Consider the following 20,654-nt stretch of genomic DNA (forward strand, 5'->3'; position numbering starts at 1 on the left):
TACGTTGCATCACAATCGTTCATGTATTTTCAGTGCTGGCGTGGGTAGATAGATGGCTGTGGCTTTTGGGTTTTTTTTTTTTGTGTTCTCTTGTAAACAACTCGTCTAAGTTTTAAGTGAGAGACAAAAGGAAGGAGGGCAGAAGTGTGGCTGACATGCCTGTTTGTTTTGGTCTGAGATAAAGGTGCTCTAGTGTGACATCCAGTGGATCTTTATGTCATGTATATCATCTTGTGACGCTGTCTTTTTTCCCTCATGTCCATGTGTTACAAACTGCATAACCTCGTCATGTGGACTCTTTCTGTGACTTGTACCAGCGTAAAAAGACCTTTTACTCATCTGTGGTTTCAGCATTGGAGGATGAAGATCCTTAGTCACAGCAGTTTAACGTAGCTACTCTTTTCACACCACAACAGTAAAACGGGCACTCATGTTGGCCTGTCGTTGCAGGATGTCGAGGTGGTCTTCAGTAACATCCTAGACATCCACGAGTTGACTGTGAAGCTGCTCGGGTTGATTGAGGACGCTGTTGAGATGACTGCTGATGGCAGCCCCCATCCGTTGGTGGGCAGCTGCTTTGAAGATCTGGCGGAGGTATGAAGTCACTCGGATTTTCAAATCTTAAAACACACAAGTTCATAATGCAGCGCCAAATATTGTCTGAGCTTTTACTAGTATGGTTGGGAAATATGCAATTTGCAGTAAACTGCGTGTGCAATAAACTGTACAAAAAAAACAGTTTTGTTACTTCTTTGTTTTTGTGTTGGGTTGTCATGTAGTTGTTAAAAAAATGTAATGCATGGCTTGAATTTATTAGATTTGGTGGAAATCCGTTCATTCTAAACCAGCATGTCAGCATGAGTGCATCATTCTTGAAATTTCACCTTAATCCTTGTTTTAGGAAAATATAGAAACAAAAATAATTCTCGGTTTTTGAGAGATTATTTCTCTGAAGGATAATTAACAGCAAACTAATCAAGTCAATCTAGGATTTACTGCAGGAAGAGAAAAAGGTTGTAATTAAACAAAGTTTATTCATTTGATTGCTCAAAAAAAATTCTCATTATCATCTAAGTCAGAATCATAGACCAACAAAATCTAACTAGTAAGACAAAATTAATTTTTATGCTTTATTCGATCACATATTGGGAAAAGCTGAGCGAAAATCTATGCTAATGACGTCTTGAAAAGTTACTTTGGCCAGCGGTTATAAAGGTATATGAATAAAGAAAACGAAGTTTGGTTACTGGCAAAGACTGCTTTCTCAAGAAAGCAACTTTCAAATTGGTTTCTTGAGAAAGAAACTTTTAAATTGTTTTCTTGAGAAAGCAACTTGAAAGTTGGTTTACCACAACACTCCTGGTACCCACAGTGTTATGACTAAAGAAGAAAAAAAGACGGCGCACACTAACACCAAAACAACATCCAGCCATTGTAAAGCATGGTGGAGGTAGAATCAACATTCTGGCTGCTCTGTTACTTTAGGGCTTGTATATCTTGCAGTTGTTGATCAGAATAATGGATTCAATAGGATATGAGGAATTCCTAAGGAGGACATTAGGACAGCAGTTTAGGAGACAGTTAACCAAAACACACATAAAAATAAACAACAAAATTGGTGAAAAGAAGGTTAATTACTGAGGATCTTTTCTAAGAACTAAGAACATTCCAATGAAACCCATCTGTTTGTGTAAAAACACTTACTACTGTAAGTCATTACCTGTTTAACTACTTTTTGTAACTTGTGGTTATGATGGAGACGGTGCTGATGACTCAGATATGACACCATCTTTATGTGTTGTTTTCTTAATCCTGTGTTAACTTTTGTATTATTCTGCATGTGTGTGCAGGAGCAGGCCTTCGATCCCTACGAGACTTTGTCTCAAGACATCCTCGGCGGGGAATTTCATTCACATTTCAACAGCTTGATGGCACGACCAACAGTTGGCCTCTACTTCCAGGTAAAAGATTTCATAAGAGTTTGGGAAGGTGACGCTCGGGTCTCTACATTTGTTTGGTTAAAAACAAACTGTCATATTTATACAACCTCACATCCAAAATTCAAAAGATGGGCCCATTGGACTGTTTCATGAAAATATTAGCTCATTTTGAATTTAATGGCAGCCACATGAATCAAAACCTGGGACGGGTGTGAAAAAGGGACGGAAATGTAATTGGTGCTGAAAAGAAAACAGCTGAAATTACATTTTGCAACTAGCAACAAGTGAATAAAACAATTGGGTATTAAAAAAAATCTGCATTGACAAATCGTGGAACAACTTCAGAACAATGTGCCTCAAAATTCGAATTTTGAGGCACATTGTTCTGAAGTTTCTTTTGGGGAAGACTTGGATCCTGTTTCTTTCACACTAAAGCATCAGAGGAGCTTCTGACTTGACATCAGGGCTCAGTTCAAAAGGTGGCATCTCTGATAACATGTGGGGTGCATTAGTGATTATGGAATTGACAGTTGGCACATCTGGAAAGGCGCCGTAACTCCTAAAAAGTATATATACAAGTTTTAGAGCAACGTATGCTTCCGTATAGACATCGTCTTTTTCAGGAAAGGCCTTTAATATTGCAGCAAGACGATGCTAAACCACATATTAGATCTACAGTATTAGCATAGCTTCATAGAAGAGTCCAGGTGCTGGAATCCTCTACAGGCAGGAATGGGACAACAAGTCAAGCAGCTGCTCTCCTCAGTGCCCAGATGTTTAGACTGTTGTTAAAAGCAGAGGGGATGCTACACAGTGGTAAACATGTGTAAACATTTTTTTAATATTCTACTGTTGGTTTATGAGATTTGCAAATCATTGCATTCTTTTATTTGCCATTTACAGAACGTCCTAACTTTTTGGAACTTGGGTTGCAGTGTGCATTTGAGTTTTATTTACTTTGTATTATCATGCACTAGGTATGAGAATTAACTGTTACAGCTGTTATAACTGAGAATCAGTTCTTGTTTCTATCAGTGCCAAATATAAACTTTACAGACTGAAAAATGCTGTAAAATAAAAAAGGGAAAATCTGTATTTCTTTATATGAAGGTGGAAGTAGGTCATTTTGAGTTTATACCCAGCAAACATTGTTTCAGTATTTGTTCCTGTTCTGCTTTGAAGTCAACCTGCATGCCGGGTGGAATTCCTCTTAATATCGCCGAGTGCATGTCATGACATATCCAGCGTCCTGTGTACAGTTTATTCGCTGCTGCTGCATTGTTTTATTTGGACATTCCTCACAAGAATAGCATTGAATTATGCTCAGTGGGGTGCAGTTTGGCAGCCTTTGAAGATTAAATATTTTCTGGTGTTTTCTCAGGCCAAAGCCCAGTGAGGTGGAGTGTTCACATGATGCAGCATCAGAGCTCCAGAGTCACTGTAACGCCACTTGCAGAATGAGACCGTTTTCTGTTCTTCTTTTCCAGAAGAAAACAAGTGTCTAATTTTGTTCAAGTCAAATTTCTGTTTGTTACGAATCATCTACCTTTAAGGCCTCATTTGTATCTTGTTGGCGCTGAGGAAACCAAGTCTGGCTGAGTGAGTGCCCTGCAGCCTTGCCTGTACCTCATTTTGAGGCCTCGCTGTGTTTATTTGTGAACCGCTAGACTAACCCCAGTTAAAGTGCTGGCACAGTCTTCTGATTATTCACACCTAGTGTTTATTTCCATATACTCATTGTATGAGAGTGAGGGAAAGGGCACCATAGTTAAAAATACAGCTTTATTTGTGCCCCATATTGATAACACTTTAAAAAAAACAAACAACAACAAAGAACTGTTTTGTTTCACAAGCCAAAGCAGCAGCACATAACTAAAAATAGTGTCTTTGCTTGAGCGTGTATATCGATTTATATATGTAAGAACGTATCAGTCAATTAATCAGTTCAGTAAACAGAAAATAGCAATTAAGATTCATAATCGAAGGGGTTCAGTTTCAGCTTCTCCATTAGAAGGAAGTAGTGTTCTGAAATAGTTCTCCAGGCTTCTTGAAGGAGCTCTTCTTTGGAGGTTGGCTGTCTTTTATTTGGTTTTCTGTCAAGATGATCCCACGCTGCTTCATTCAGTCCATGCTCTGGGGTTGCAGTGATGGTGTGTTTGGGATCATTCACATTGCTGAAGAACACAGATCACTTTCTGGAAAGCATTGTGTGGTGTAGCAAAATCTGATGGTACGTTTCTTTGTTCATAATTTCACCAATTTTCACAAAATCCTCAATAACACTGGCTGAAACGCAGCCCCAAACCATGACAGAGACTCACTGTTGTCTCTGTCCTGCCCGCGTCCATGTGTTTGTTACTCCATCATATTGCCACTTGTTTTCAATCCAATGGCCTCAGTAGAAGCCACCCTTCTGTGAGACCATTTCTGATGAGGCTTCAGTAAACAATAGATGAATCTCTCAGGTCCTTTATCAGGTCTTTTTTTTTTATTTAATTCATTTATTTTTTTTTTAAGGACATGACTTTCAGGTAGTGTTCATCTGCTGTAGATAGTGATGTTGACACCATGAGACTTCTTCTCTTGTCACCTTACTTGTCCACTTTCTTCAAAATTTATAATGGCACACTGCCACAGCACTGTTTTCTGCTAATAGCTCTTTGGGAATCACCTTGTTTTTGGTGCAAAAATACTATTTTTTTTGTCTGTCAAACTGTTAGAGTCAACAAAAGAAATGGGAACAAATGATGTGTTTTTCTGATAGGCTCCTAGTAACAAAGTACTTAAAGAGTTCTCTGATATGTGTATACACAACACTGTTTCATCCCTTGAGCCTTTTTTTGTGCTATTTGAATTATATCTCTGTGTTAAGCAGCTTAACAAAAATAAAAATCCTCAAAAAAAATTAAACAAATAAATAAAAAATGGTCAGGTACAAGGACTGGACTGAACGCAGGTGAAAAAGCGGCCAGTGTCCAAAGAAAGACTTTGAGAGACCTTCAGAAATCCCGGAGAACGATTCATAAAGACCACTTTGGAAGCAAAATATAAGGAAATGATTTATGGCTGTGCCTTTTCGTTAACCCAGCAGCTAAGACATTCAGCTCTTGCTGCATCTGATGGAAAGATATCTTGCCAATCCGCTTTGCTCGAGTGCACAATCAGAGACGTGTGTGCGTGTGCATGTGTACATGTATACGTGTTGATAATCAGTTGTCCCAACAGGAGATGGTGTTTCTCAACCAACCAGTGACTCATCTCATCTCACGCTCAGTTATGTGGACACTTGTATCTAGAACACCTGGATGAAATGGCACACGTTCCAGTCAAACCTGTGGCAGTGGCCACACTGGTTCTCCTCTTCAGCTTTTGTCTCAAAGCATGTGCTTCATCTTTCTTTTTCCACCCTTCTTGACTTTCTGCCCCTCCTCTCTGTCAGACAGATGCGTCTGTCGAGCACTCAGCCCCTGCACTCTGCAGCGTCTGCTATTGTGGGTAAATTACATCGCCTTTTAAAAATAGAACAGCCAGCTACACTGCAGGACATTTTTTTTTCTCCTGGTGAAGAGGAGGGTCGGGGGCCAAAAGCACAATTTCATGTGGAAACTAAGTGCAGCTTAGTTTCCACATGAAATTGATGCACATCCCTTTAGAGATGTATGATGAGTTTAAATTATGATTAGAAATGGAAAGCCAGTTTTGTTTTCTTTAAAGACTCTTCAGCTCAATAGTCTCACTTGTCGAATCTTCGCTGAAAGCATTTAGATCAGGGCTAGCATACTCTTTATCTGTGAGGTTTCTGTTGTGTATGAAAATTCTTGTTTTACACTGGGTTTGTGATACCTGCATAGCTGCATTGCTTCAGTGGAAAGCAGGATCCTGTGGCATGTAAACACCTTTTCCAGATTTCTGATGACATCAGATTTACAGAAGAAGTTACAAAATAGTCAGTAAATCATAAAGTCCATTTCTCTTGGGTGACAAACATGAATATAAATACATGGATTCCTGAGGTTCCCTGTAAGCATTATATCTTAAAACTATGATAAGTCTCAAAACAGTGACAAAAAGCACGTATACACTTTGTGAATTTGCAGGATGCTGACGTATCAATAACATGATCTAAACTTGGATCATTGTTCCCTTGCTGTCCATCTGGGTGCATCAGGCAGCTGATGCCTTTCTCTAATGCACACGATTCCCCCCTCCCCCCAGGCTTCTTCCCTACATGCAGAGACTGTGGTCGCTGCAGAGGAGGCTGAGTACGAGCGTATTGATTCTGATTCAGCTATCTGGGGAACAGGAGCTTTAAAAGGATACTGTGACACCCCTCCCTCCCTTTCTGGTTACCTCTGCCTTACTTGATCAACTGCTTCTCGCTCCCCCTGGTCCCCCCTCATCTGGGCTGATTTCACATTAACAGACTGGGGTGCACCCATTTTATCTGTCTTTGCTGACCGACTGTGCGTTTTGTACAATATTTTTAGTCAGGGCCGACATTTTAGTCATTTTTATGATGAATTTTTGTCTTTCATTTATCGTTTGAGTTGAATACATGACTACAACCATACACTTGTACACTGACTTATCCTGGAGGCACGAAAGGCGAGCTTTAGACAGGTCTAAACAAATCCAGCACCAACTTATTTGGTGGTTTAGCTAACTGCAATATAAACACTTAACTTTCAGTTTCACTTTAAAATAACTTCTCTGTGACTTGCATATAAATAAATGCATATTACGTTTCTAAACGTTGTTTTTTTTCTGGATGGGAAAATGTTTTTGTTTTGAAACAGATTTACTGGGTTAAATGCTGTTTTAGAGGAAAAAAGACTTTTTGTATACAAGTGGAAAATTTGCTGTTATGTTGGTTGGTCAAATCTGTTCATAGTGTTCTTATTATTCGTTTTTCTCTCTTTGTGTTTCTGCAGTCAGTTACAGAAGGCTTTAAAGAAGCTGTGCAATATATCCTTCCCCAGCTGATGATGGTCCCAGTGTACCACTGTATGCACTACTTTGAGCTACTGCAGGTTTGTCCTAATGTTTACTTTTTTTTTCTTTTCTTTTTTTTTTTTCAAATTGACTGCCCATCACAACCCTGATTTATTGTTAATGATGCACACAATGGATGGATGTTGGGGTTTACACATATGTGACCACTGACCACATGATATTATCATGTTTACATTTTTTTTTTAATCGTCCTCACCATAGGCTTTCTGTAAATCATCCTCCCATTGACTGAGAACATTCCCAACATTGTGATTATCATATTTCTGCAGGATGTTATAAAAACCCAAAATAAAACCTTTTTTTAAAGTAAACTTGAATTTTTCTATGGAAGCGAGCGAGAATCCTGTGACAGCCTGATACCTGAACTCACACAGTGATGAATTTGAAGATAGGCATACAAGTCTTTCTTGAGGAAGGCCAAAGGTATTTTGAAGCTGGGCAAACATCTTAAGCATGTACTTTTTATCAAACAGGCCTGCTATTATTATTTTGATACCTTTTCTGTGCCAGGATCCAAATATAACCAAATTCATGGCAGGAAGAAAATCTCTATTGTTGTAATGTAATGTAGGTAATTGAATCCTTCCTCAAATACAGTTGTTTATATCTCGCCAGCTTTTCATTGTATTTTGAAGAATTGGATTGTCTTTTGTTTTTGTGCGAGATTTTTTTCTACATACATCTTTCTGCTTACATCCCCATTTTTCAAAAGGAGTTCCATCACCTTTAAGATAATAGTAAAGCCACTTCATCTTTATAAGACTTATTCTACCCATCCATGAAATTGGCGGATTCATCCATCTTGCGAGGTCCTTATTTATTTCTTTTTGTACTGTGGTTACATTGTGTCTCAAGAGGTACCTAACATTAGGCTTTATATCGATCCCTAGATATAAAAATCCCAAGTCAGACCAGGAGAAAGGGGAAATGGATGGATATGAAGTTTTGCTATCAAAACCAACTGGCATTGCTCTTGCTTTATCAAAATTAATATTATAGCCAGGGAGAGATCCCAAATTTTGAATGACTGACATCAACATGGGAGTAGATTTTTTTTTTTTTTTCCAATTTTGAGATGAAGACAAGCACATCATCGGCTTGCAAAACTATTGTAGGGCACTGAATCTATTTAAAGTCCTTTTATACTATGATACGGTCTCCTTGTCAGTTATCTCTCCAGTGCATATTCTGAAGAGCTAGAGCCATTAAAAAGGACACAGGCGCTAGGTAAAAGATGGATAAGTTTGGACTTGGAGAAGACTTTGTAATTATGTCAAACTTTCCTAAGACCTCACATAAGTAAAGCCACTCTACTAAAAAGCCTTCTCTGCATTCAAGGAAATAATAAGCCCCTGAAGCTTAATAACTATAGAATACTGCATAATATTAAGTAATTTTAATGTGTCTAAGTGGTGTTGTGTTTGCAATTTTAACATGTGACAACCATGACAACAGTGTAGGGTTTGGTGAATAAAGCCTCGGTCATGGACATATGGGGGAAAAAGATTAGTTTCCTGAAAGTTTGGCGAGTGGTTGCTGGAGGTTAATGGCAGTCACTAGGAAATCGACTGCTAAAGACTCAGTCGCATTAACCTAGAGGCTGCTGATCCCTTGGCAACCACCAGTCACTTTGGGGAAAAAATAGTATTCCCCATTCAGCTGGCAAAAGCCTTGTTGCTTTGGTCACAATCGGCTCTAGTTGCCTGCAAACACTCGTCCGCCGCTCTTCAAGTGGTATCGAAATGGTAATAAGTGTGACACAAACCACAAATTCGGAACTTTTACCTTTAAATGAATTTTTTTTTTCAATTCAGTTTTATTTATACAGCACAAAATCAGAACAACAGCTGCCTCACAGTGCTTTTATTGTAAACTAAAGGCCATACAATAATACAAAGAAAACTCCAACCATCAAACGACTCTCTGATCAAACACTTGGCGACAGTGGGAAGGAAAAAACTTCCTTTTCATATTAAGAAACCTCCGGTAGAACCAGGGTAGCCATTTGCCGCCACCTGTTGGCGTGATGGAAGGAAAAGGCAACAAAAGACACCCTTATCACATCCAACATGGTGCATAACTTTTGAGCAATGTGCACATGGTGTCACGAGAGAAAGCTCTCTGTCCTGTGGCACCATCATCATGTCAGAGTGATGTAATAAGTGAGCCTGATGCTCCAGGAACACACAGCCATTAGATTGAGTTTGTCCAACAATTAATATAAGATGTAACAAATCAAATACTATTTTAATTGCATTTCACACAGGCTTTCTGTAGGCCTTTAAAATAACATAATCAACTCCATTAAGTGTCCCAGTAAGCCATTCATACATCATATGAACAAGCCTTTGGTGCCATTATCAGCTACGCCTGCACTTTGTCTTGTTAAAACAGAAGACGTTGATATTATGTAATCGTGAATATTTCTGATGCGTTTTACAGCAACTTCAAGAGCGCAGTGAAGACCTAGACGACAGAGAATGTCTGAAACAGGCGCTTACAGCTCTGCTTAACCTGCAGTCTAGCATGGAGCGAATTTATGCCAAACACCAGCCTCGACGTAAACCTGGGTACGTCTCCTTTCTATTAATAAGCAATAAAGACTTGTTTGTCTACTTATATTTCAGTGGTTCAGCATTTAAAAACTTGTGCGCTGAGCTTTGGGGTTTTCTGACCAAACTTTATTCCTTCCTCACAGTGAGCCAATGTATCGTCTGTATAGCAGGCAGATTCGTAGCAAACAGCTAGCCATCAAACGCATGAACGAGATCCAGAAAAGCATCGACGGCTGGGAGGGGAAAGACATCGGTCAGTGCTGCAGCGAGTTCATCTTGGAGGGCCCGCTTATACGTGCAGGTGCTAAACACGAGAGACACAACTTCCTTTTTGATGGCCTGATGATCAGCTGTAAGGCCAATCAGAGTTCACGGCTCCCGGGAGCGGGTAGCGGGGCGGAGTTCCGTCTGAAAGAGAAGTTTGTTCTGAGGAAGGTCAGCATTACGGACCGCGAGGACTCGCCAGAGCTGCGGAACGCCTTTGAACTGGTAGCCAAAGATGATACCCGTGCCGTTTTCTGTGCTCGGACAGCAGAGGAGAAGGAAGCGTGGATGGCGGCGCTGGTGACTCTGCAATACCGGTCTACTTTAGATCGCATGTTGGACACGGAGCTGCAGCAAGAGGAGCAGGCACAGCCTCTAAGACTGCCCTCTCCAGAGGTGTACCGTTTTGCAGTGCAGGACTCTGAGGAGAATATAGTGTTTGAGGACAAAGTGCAGAGCAAAACAGGAATCCCCATCATTAAAGCCGGCACAGTGGACAAGCTCATAGAGAGGCTCACATACCATATGTATGCTGGTAAGCTGCTGCATAAGCTTCGCTAGTGGCAATGAATATTTTAATTTCCTTTATGTTTATCGTCTGTTTGATCTTTTTCTAGATCCCAATTTTGTTCGCACATTTCTTACCACATACCGATCATTCTGCAAGCCGCACGAGTTTCTCACCCTGCTGATAGACAGGTTCAGTCTTTTCCTTGACTACAGTCATTCTTTTGCTATAATCCGTGATTTTGCACAACTGTAACTGACGTCAGGGTACACCTGATCATTTCTTTTCTCAGGCTTACGATTCCTGATCCAGAACCAACAGACGAAGACAGACAGATACTGATGACCAGTGATCATCCGATGGTAGCCCAGCTCCAAAGGTTCCGAAAGGAATATGTGCAGCCGGTCCAACTCAGGTGAAAAATTTGCTCATGTGCGAGTTAATTGTGTATCTGAGTGAAAGTAGAAAGACGAGGAACATTAACAGTGAAAGAAATAATAAACAGTTCAAAAGTCTTGAGTCAAGCCTCATTTTAAACACTGAAATACTGTATGTAAGGCAAAAAGCAGCGTTTTTGGTTTGTGTTGTTATTTTTAACCCCTCGGCCGTAAAAGGCTGATCTGGTATTGTCGTCACCCTGCCGGGCACATGGGAGGGCAGGCGATGTGGACGCCTAAGTTTGTGAATGCGATAACTCGAGAACAAGGCGACATAGGAGCTTCAAATTGATCCCATAAGGGTATCTACTAAAAATCTCAGATGAGTTTGAAGCTCAGTGACCTCAACCTCAAGGACGAGGTCAAAGGTCAAGTTTTCTGAAAATCTTGTGAATGCCATGACACACGAAGGAAGTCATCTACGACTTTCAAATTGACACCCGAGGTCTATCTCCTAAAAATCTCAGATGGTTTTTAATGTCAGTGGCCTCGATCTAAAGGTCAAAGGTCAGAAGTCAAATTCTTTTGAAAATCTTGTGAATGCAAAAGGTTTGGCAGTGGCAAGGGACATCGTAAGATGAACTTCATGTTTAGGTCATTTTAAATTCAAGTGCTATGTGTTTTACAAAGCTCCAAAACACAACTTTCAGTTTAATACACAGCTGAACAACCTGCATTTTTAGATAAACATCACTCAAATTTGTAGAAAGCTTATTCTACTTTTTATTTAAGTGCTTTCTTTTGTCTGTCCCCCTGTTAAGGCAAAAATGTTCTCACCATGTCACAGAATTACTTTTGTATTTGACTGTGTATCCTTATAAGGAGCAGCAGAGTCTGATCTAATCTTGTAAGTCCCCTTTTAAAAAAAGTGGGAGCTCCTTAGTGTCAGACATGCTCCTGTAAATTCTGTGAATGTTAGTCACAGAAACGATGACAAAACGACTGGATCTTGTAAACTAGGTAAAGTCCTGTACTGCTATTACGTGACACTCTGAGAAAGAGTTTAAAATCTTTGAAGGGTCTGTCTTAAACAAAGCCTTCAGGATGTTTTAGAGTGTACATGCAGGACAAAAGTATGTGTGGTCTGTTGTTCAGTAAGCACTTAAATGTGGTCAGACTGTGTATTTTAACACTGGCACTTCAGGTGTCCCTCTTTCGACATTTGCTTTTCCCTTTTAAAGCATGTCTCTGTAAACTACTTGGTAATCTTCTGTATTTCTTTGACGTACCAAATATAATTGTTAATGTCAACAAACTCTAGAAATATCTTCCCTTGTAGATGTACTTTGCAAACTGTATGCATAGTGTCCTAATAAACCTGTGAAGCTCTAATAATAAATTAACTCTACTACCTTTTTCACCTCGCAGGGTTCTCAATGTTTTCCGTCAGTGGGTTGAACATCATTTCTACGACTTTGAGAACGACGCAGAGCTTAGAAGTCGATTAGAAGAATACTTCACCACCAAAATTCAACTGCGAGGTCAGTCACAAACACAAACGGCTGCTTCCATAAATAAACATGTGACGCAGCATGGGAAAAGCTGTCCTACAGCTGAACTTTGCAATATTTCAAGCGTTTATCTATCAAAGCTATGTACAAAAGGGTGTTTATTGAGCAGCTTTTGATGCATAAATTGCAAATAAACAGCAAGCAATGTTATTTTATCTAAATCCTCGTCCTTTGTCATATAATTGTACATCAAAATCCTACACTGACCATATACAACAAGGTTAGATATCATGTCCTCGGTTCGATTGCAACCCATGGCTCTTCCCCTCTTTACCCTTTTTGCTGTCAGAAAAATCTTCACTGTCCAATCAAATAAAGGCAAAAATGCCCCAAAAAATTATGTTTAAAAAAAATCCAATTGCTGTTCATAAGCTCTTATCCTAAGTTGAGGTATATTTTGGTAAAATCTCACTTTGACTATGATATTCTGAAATAACGTCCCTCTGTTAAATTATCTCATCACTTCTTGCATTTTTAGTTATTTTTTTGTGTCTATAAAAATATTAACATATATCCCTATGCAGGAAAAGAAACTAGGGTTCAGACACTATATTGCAGCTATAAATAATTTGACTCTACTGGATCATTGCTGCAAATTGCTGCCTTTGCTGATTTTTAAAAAATTTATTTATTTATTTTTTTCAGGCAAGTCCATGAGAAAATGGGTGGAGTCCATCAATAAGATCATCAGGAGAAAGATGCAGCCTCAGACAAACGGCGTCAGTCCCAGCATCACATTTGAGAGCTCGCCTCCTCCCATCGAGTGGCACATCTGCAGAAGCGGCCAACTGGAGTTGTTTGACCTCATGACCCTTCACCCCATAGAGATTGCACGTCAGCTGACACTGATCGAGTCTGAGCTGTACAGGTCAGTCACTCATAGGCATAGAAGTGGAAGGTTGAAGTCAGAAAATACGTGTAGCAATCGGCTTCTTTACATAAAGAAATAAAATTCTGCTTCCACAGAGCTGTTCGGCCCTCCGAGCTGGTCGGCAGCGTCTGGACCAAAGAGGACAAAGAGAAGCACTCTCCAAACTTGCTCCGCATGATTCGCCACACTACCAACCTTACTCTGTGGTTCGAGAAGTGAGTCTCTTTGCTTATAAGAAAGTCCACCGTTAATTTTTCAGGTCCCGTTTCCTCTAACGATGTTTCGTGGATGTGTTTGCGTGTTTCAGGTGTATTGTAGAGACAATGAACCTGGAAGAGAGGGTGGCGGTGTTCACACGGGTCATAGAGATTCTGCAGGTTTTCCAGGAGCTCAATAACTTCAACGGTGTGCTGGAGGTGCTCAGTGCCATCAACTCTGTTGCAGTCTACAGACTCGATCACACCTATGAGGTGAGTGACAGGACTACACAAATTAAAGCAGAAGTCGTTTGCTTCAGAGGAGCCAGATTTTTTTTCCCTTTTTTAGTGGTCTTAAGTGAAAATGAGTGAAAGCCTGGGGAATCGTTCAAGGGATGAACCAGTGTTGTGTCAACACACTGTGGACAACTTAGCATAAAAATGCTAAAGATTACAAAGTTTGACAAGGATAAAATAGTATCTTTGCACCAACAAAATGATTTCCAAACAGATATTAGCCAATAACTCGGCATATCTTGGCATCTCAGTACTGTGTACTTCCAAAAAAATAAAATGTCTAGGGAACTGAACAATCAATCAATCAATCAATCAATCTACTGAACAAGTGGAGGAAGAGAGAAGAAAAGCATCCGCTGATGATGATGTATGCTAAATTACACCAGAACTGGACTGAGAATCAGTAGCAGCAGGTCTGTTGGAGTGATGAATCCATCTTTGACTTGTTTGGTTGAAATCAGAGGTCAAGAAAGTAACAACAGTGTTTGCAGCCAGCCTTTAAAACACAGTGGAGGAGAACTTAGACCACTTAGACTAAGAAATATTGATGTTCTAGCTCGTTAAAATTGTACAAACTCAATATTTGCCTTTATGCACAGTCTTTCCAGGTGTGTTCGCATGTGTTTCAATAAATTCCTTTGCCTTTTTTTTTCTAATATCAAAGTAGGAAAAACAAAAATGAGGGAGGGCTCAAGGCCTTTGCACATTTCTGTGTTTGTGTGTCTACATGCAATGTTTGGCATTGATTTTGAAACTGGCATTTACGCTGTAAGGCTGAAGTGGTGATCAGACTACAGTCTGAGTTCTTCTCCCTCACCTCTGCAGGCAATACCAGAGAGGAAAAGGAAAATCCTGGAAGAGGCTGCAGAACTGAGCAAGGACCATTTTAAGAAATACTTGGCTAAACTCAAGTCGATAAACCCACCCTGTGTGCCTTTCTTTGGTAAGTCTTCTACAGTCTCCTGACTGTGCTAGTGAAGGATGGCAGGACAAAAAAATGTTGATTTAAAGTAGTTGTGTCTGGATCCTGGATGTGCTGTGAGTCACCATTATTTATCAGAAAACAATTCAATCTTTTATTTGTCCTGGGAGTTGTTTTTATAATAGTAAATTGACTTAACAAGTGAGAAACTACTGAACAAATAAGCACTTCAATCTCTACTCACATTTTTTGTTTTGTTTTTTTGGTCCTCAGGTATCTATTTAACCAACATACTGAAGACGGAGGAAGGCAACCCAGACTTCCTGAAACGCCACGGGAAGGATCTGATCAACTTCAGCAAGAGGAGGAAAGTGGCGGAAATCACAGGAGAGATCCAGCAGTATCAGAACCAGCCCTACTGTCTGAAAGTGGAGCCCGAGATGAGGGTGAGCGCTCGCCTTTCTAGAATTGTCTTTGAGCTTGTCTTAACTGTGCCCAGTACCCGAGTTCTGACTATTCTTTGTGTTGCACAGAAATTTTTCGAGAACCTGAACCCGATGGGTAACATGAGCGAGAAGGAGTTTACTGACTACCTGTTCAGAAAGTCTCTGGAAATAGAGCCTCGGAATTGCAGGCAGCCTCCTCGATTTGTGAGTATTTATAATTTAGTGAAGTTTTTACTGCTCTTGTACAAGTTCCAGTTCAGTTGCGGATTGGAAAGGGCAGGTGGATTATTTAAATTGGAACTGAATAAGTTTAATACATTTCTCAGGATGGGATTGATCAATCTCTTGAATTCTCCTCTCTCATTGCAGCCCAGGAAGACCGTGTACAGTCTGAAATCCCCGGGTATCCGCCCGGTGCGAACGTCTACCTCTGGCACCCTAAAGGGCCACCCTGTCCCCCTGGAGAGGGATCCCCCACATAAGATCACCTTCCGCAGTATCAATGAGAACGATTCGGAGTCGCTGGTTTCGGTGCCCACCTCTCCGAACACGCCCACTCCCCCACAGTCGGCCACTCCTGACTTTAGCTCAGTTTTCACAGAGCACGACCAGCTCAGCAACTCCTACGGCGGTGAGTGAAGCCGATGCTTGATCCATTATATACTATGTCTCTCCCTGCATTCTCCAATAGTAGAGTTTAGGTTTCAGGTTAATAAATGTTTCTAAATCCTTCTGCCACATGTGACCTTAATCTTCTGTGTTTGAATTTCACAGGTAGTAGTAACTCCATATTTGCTCCAGTTCTCCTGTTTACTGGAAGTGAGTGTGAAGTTTTATTTTGATTGCTCCCGATTGTAGTTCTGCATAGTTCTCAATATAAAAGTAGCTGAGCATGTCAACTTTTTCCATCCGTTTTAATCCATGTTTTCTGTTTTCCTCAGAGTTACAGTCTGCGTCTTGTGGTAGCCTCCACCACCTCGGAGAGGAGCTAAAGCCACCACCTCTGCCGCCTCGAAGGAAAGACACCATGTCGGACACTAAAGTAAGAGCAGTGCGCTGTTTCTGCATCATTATGAGTTTTGCAAAGACTTGCCTCAGTTCTCTGAAGTAAAGATGATTTAAAGTTGAAGACTTGAAGTCATTTTAAGAGTTTGTTTTGGCATTTAAGATGTACCGTATCACAATATGAAAAATAAAAGGTTAAAATCCGACTAGTGGGGTTAGGTTAATTGGAGATTCTAAATTGCCCTTAGGTGTAAATGCGAGTGTGAATGGTTCTGTCTCTCTATGTTAGCCTTGTGACAGACCTGCGACCTGTCCAGGGTGTACCCTGCCTCTCGCTCTATTGTAGCTGGGATAGGCTCCACCCCCTGCACCCTGATAAGGAAAAGCAGAAAAGAATGGATGGATGAAAAGGTTAAAATATCTCTTAGGCCTCAGTCACACAGCCCATCTGACAACTACCAGCTTTTATGGTAAATGAGTTGTTCCTACGCTACAGTATTCAAAAGTATTCATTCACCCCCTGATTTCAGGTGAACCAATCACTTTAATGGCCACGGGTGTATAAAATCGAGCACCTAGGCATGCTTCTACAAACATTTGTGAAAGGGTGGATTAAGAATAAAATGTCACTCGTTCATATGTATGCAAAGGTAGACGAGTGCTTTTCCTTCCTAATTTGAGCTCATTCCTTGCTACAAACTCATCATATTTAAAGCCTAGTATATGCTGCTACACCGAAAACCTAACTGCAGTTGCTTTTGTTTGTAATCAGACTGCTGCAGTCACCTGTAGTTTGCACTAGTAAAATGCCAACCAAGTGGTTGATGCTGGGAAGAGAGTAAAACTTGCACTTTTTAAAATGTGTTGGTGTCAGAACAGCTTTTACTTTGAAGGAGACTGTTTGGAGAGTAAAACGATGCATATTTGCGCACAACTTGGCATCTTCCACACAAACCATGGGCAAGCACGGCAATCCGTTAGGCAATGCCAAGGTTTTTGGTCCGGCAGCCTCTATGATCAGCTTCACCCCACAAGCACTCGCAGCTGGTGGTTACCAGATGGATGCTAACCAGCTCTGAGGCCTCAGGGAAAGGAATGTAATGCTTACATTTTAAATTGAGCTGGAAAAAACAAACCCAGATTTTTACCAGCTTTTTCCACATAGTAACTAAATAAACTAGGCAAAGAAAACGTCCAGAACTTTGTAAGAAAATAACTTCACATGGCATGAATGCTTTCTGATATCTCTGAAGCCCCCTTGTGGGGATGTAGAGCACTGTGTTAGGAATCAGTGATGTGCAATAAACAGGGCAGCATGTGTAGTAAGTCTGACACACCTCCTATGTGTTTGTGTCTCAGCTGAGCTCCAGGTCCGACAGCCCTCCCGCCATCCCTCCCCGGGTGCCGCCTCCTCTGCACAGGAACCAGCCTCGACCCCCAGTCTACAACGGCCCTCCCACCGATGGCCCCCTGCCCAGCCCTCCTCCTCCACCACCACCCCGCGACCCCATCCCAGACACGCCTCCCCCGGTGCCCCAGCGACCCCCGGAGATCTTCATCAACTACCCTGTCAACCAGCCTTCGCCCGTGGGCCGATATACCTGGGATTACGGCAGCTCGCCCAGTTCCCCAAACACGCCACCCAGCACACCGTCCCCTCGCATTGCCAGGCGGGGCTGCTCTCTCAGCGCCAGCCAGAATAGCCTCTGCCCTCTCTCTATTCCCACCTCCGCTCCACCTGTCCCCCCTCGCTACAACTCCAGCCCACACCTCCCTAAACTCCCACCAAAGACATACAAAAGGGAGCCGCTACAGGCACCAGTACAAAGCCTCTCATTGGTGGAGAACACCGACAGCAGCCACTGAGCCAACTTTTCCTTCACCACCACCGAAAGGCAAACTTCAAACTTGCTCCTTCAAACTACAACACAGATGACTCAAAGCTACTGATCTGAAAGAAAAACACTGCTCAACATACAAACTCCACCAACCCCCGCTGTGCCTCTCAGGGGGATCGGTAGCTCCACCTCCACATCGTTAAAACCCGCCGTGCCAATGAGAAACCCACACCGGTGTGCCAGCTATTAAACACCAAGGAGTGTTTGTCGGCTTGGAGCGTTACCTCCTGCTCCTGATGATAAAAGTTCTCATGTCTCACACACTTCACTTACCCCACAGCCCCACACCTCCGTCACCAGTCGGGATGGCGGAGAGGAGGGGAGAATGTGGGGACCTTGGATTTTGTAGCTTCAACTGTCGTGCTTTTGTTTCTTTTGGGCATTGACGTGATTTGGAGTCCTGCTGCAGCTCACAGATGTAGCTCTCCCACAGTGGCTGTAAGCAGCAGATGTTTTCATTGATTTGTTTTTCCTAACTGAAAGCAAACAGTTGCCAAAGTCTTATTTTTATGCAGGGGGATAAGGGATATTTTTTTTTTTTTTTTTTTTAAATAAATGTGACATTAGCAGAAACACCAAGGAGGTGACACTGAATCCCCTTCCCCCCTCACACCTTGTATCTCAGCTGAACACTGTGACTGTAAGAACACGAGTCAAACTTTTTCTTTTTTCTTTTTGAAGACGGGCCTCTCCACAGCCACAAAACGTTGCCTTTAAAAATAAATCCAACAGCGTTGACCTCTGACCCCAGGCTCCAGTTCTCTCAGCGCAGTCTTGAAAACGAGAGCTGAGAACACTCCATTTGCACATCAGTTTTGGGCAAAGTCAGCAGGTTTTGATTGGACTTACTAAATAAATAAAACATCCGTCTGCGCTGCACGATGGAGGGAAGTCTGCCACGATATCAAACAGCACCTCCAGGTCGAAGACAAGGACTCCGACGTGTCCTCCTGCTCTTCAAAAGCCGATGTCTTAACCGAACCCCTTAAGGATGTGCGCTGCTGTCTGACACTGTGCTCCTCTCCAGAAGCCACCCTCATGGCCAACTCTTCTTCTTTGGTATTAAAACTTAGCACTGGAAGCACGCATCCTCCCACCAAAGCTGGGTCTGCCCACGAGCCGCCGGTGGCTGCTCCAAAGACCTAAAAACAACCACCAATCCATGAAAAAGGAACTTTTTAACCCAGCTTCTTCTTCTTTCTCTTTTTTTTTTTTTTCTTTAATTTGCTTGAAACATTTTGTTTCCTTTTGGAAAGACTGAAATAATCCTCGCATCATGCTCAAAATGTGCCTTTTATTTTGTTTTCTACTTCACGAAAATAAGTAAACGGTGTCTAAAATGCTAAAAAAAAATAAATAAAAATAAAGTTGCCTATGTAATGTTTAGAACAAAGCTATACACTATGAAATTGTACATGTTTGTGGATACTGTGTGTGTGTATATATAACATGTATACACTAACTAAATAATTTGTATAAAGTGACAAAGTTTTTTTTTGTTGTATTGTACGCTCATCCACATCTGTTCAGTCAAATATTGCCTAATAATCCACTGCTGCCACAGTCGGATAAAAAAGAAAAAACTCAGACGCAGGTCACCGTCACTAACTTACTCACAGACAATCTCCAATTTATTAACTAAGGAAAGCCATTATTTCTTCCCTGCCCCTTAGGTGTTTCAAAGCAATGAAATTACAGTTCAGTATGCCAAGCACTTAACGCGACCTTCACTTTGTACATCCTACTAATTGCCTTTTTTTTTTTTTTTTTTTTTTTTTTTTTTTTTTTCTTTCCCCTCCTCCAAGACTTTTTAATGGTTACACTCATTAAACAGAGGTTGGAATTGTTTTAAAGTTCCAGTTGAATACATGCAGACGTAAATTCAACGGCAAGTATTGGAGCATAGTAAATAATTTGAATTTTTTTTTCCCCTTTTTTTTTCTAGTTTTTTCTCCTGAGAAACACACTTTGTGCACTTTAGGCTGTACTGTTGAAGAGCCACAGTTGTTATAGGTCATGTTTGTAAACACAGTGGTCCTATGCAACTGTTAAACCTGCTTTCTACGTGGATCAGGGCAGAACAAACACACGTCTACCGCCTCGCTTTTATCCCCCATGCTGGGTCTGACATGTTCGACCGCCGTGAGCAGAATTGCTTAAAAAAAAACCTCACTCGTGCCCTTTTATCTCTTTGCTTTTGCGCTGAAAGTACAGAGCCCCTCTATTCCTCGTGCTCGACGACGGTGGATAATTCAGTTTTTGATCCAACTAGGGATGAGGCGTGCATAGGAGGATTTCTATAAAGAGTAGAAGTGACTGCACTTGACTGTTTTTGCCCATGTTTTTGTCCCAAGTTTCTCATATCAGGATTGTTGGGGTTCATTTCAGGAGATTTTTTTTTTTTCCTTTTTAAACCCTCAACAGAACCTTTTTGGTGGCAGTGTAACAGCTTGATCCAGCATTTGGTTTATTTGATGGTATGTGGCCTTTTAACTGCTTTGTATTAATGGTCTTGATGAGATTAATAAATCACCCAGTCTTATTTTGTACTGAACTACTCCTTTCTCTTCATTTTGTTCCCTTATATGTAGACAGTGGAAATGAGGCCAATTGTTATTCTGAGCAGGGCACTCTGAAACTGCATCTGTGAGCAGACCGGCAGCAGAGACCCCATCAAAAGATCAATAAGTCACTGTCGCATCAGCGATAGAGAAGCTGCTTCATCACTGAGTTGCCCAACTAGTGCAGTGCCCATTCAGAGAGTGTAACTCATGATTTTTCTGTAGTTAG

The 20,654-nt window shown here is 41.2% G+C and overlaps 1 protein-coding gene across 1 annotated transcript in view; it reads left to right on the forward strand.

The window, feature by feature from the left end:
- Positions 1-20,418, forward strand: part of sos2 (son of sevenless homolog 2 (Drosophila)) — a 40,160-nt gene extending 19,742 nt beyond the window's left edge. The window contains exons 6-23 of the mRNA XM_005477397.4: positions 451-594; positions 1,851-1,961; positions 6,872-6,970; positions 9,396-9,523; positions 9,652-10,307; positions 10,390-10,471; positions 10,573-10,695; positions 12,086-12,198; positions 12,874-13,096; positions 13,195-13,314; positions 13,407-13,569; positions 14,419-14,536; positions 14,789-14,961; positions 15,049-15,165; positions 15,331-15,592; positions 15,736-15,780; positions 15,903-16,003; positions 17,326-20,418. Of these exons, the coding sequence (XP_005477454.1) occupies positions 451-594; positions 1,851-1,961; positions 6,872-6,970; positions 9,396-9,523; positions 9,652-10,307; positions 10,390-10,471; positions 10,573-10,695; positions 12,086-12,198; positions 12,874-13,096; positions 13,195-13,314; positions 13,407-13,569; positions 14,419-14,536; positions 14,789-14,961; positions 15,049-15,165; positions 15,331-15,592; positions 15,736-15,780; positions 15,903-16,003; positions 17,326-17,832 (3,285 nt within the window). The 3' untranslated portion in view covers positions 17,833-20,418. The remainder of the gene's footprint in view (positions 1-450; positions 595-1,850; positions 1,962-6,871; positions 6,971-9,395; positions 9,524-9,651; positions 10,308-10,389; positions 10,472-10,572; positions 10,696-12,085; positions 12,199-12,873; positions 13,097-13,194; positions 13,315-13,406; positions 13,570-14,418; positions 14,537-14,788; positions 14,962-15,048; positions 15,166-15,330; positions 15,593-15,735; positions 15,781-15,902; positions 16,004-17,325) is intronic.
- The last annotated feature ends 236 nt before the right edge of the window (positions 20,419-20,654 follow it).

This window comes from Oreochromis niloticus, linkage group LG19 (assembly GCF_001858045.2).
Source record: "Oreochromis niloticus isolate F11D_XX linkage group LG19, O_niloticus_UMD_NMBU, whole genome shotgun sequence".
NCBI classification, from domain to species: domain Eukaryota; kingdom Metazoa; phylum Chordata; class Actinopteri; order Cichliformes; family Cichlidae; genus Oreochromis; species Oreochromis niloticus.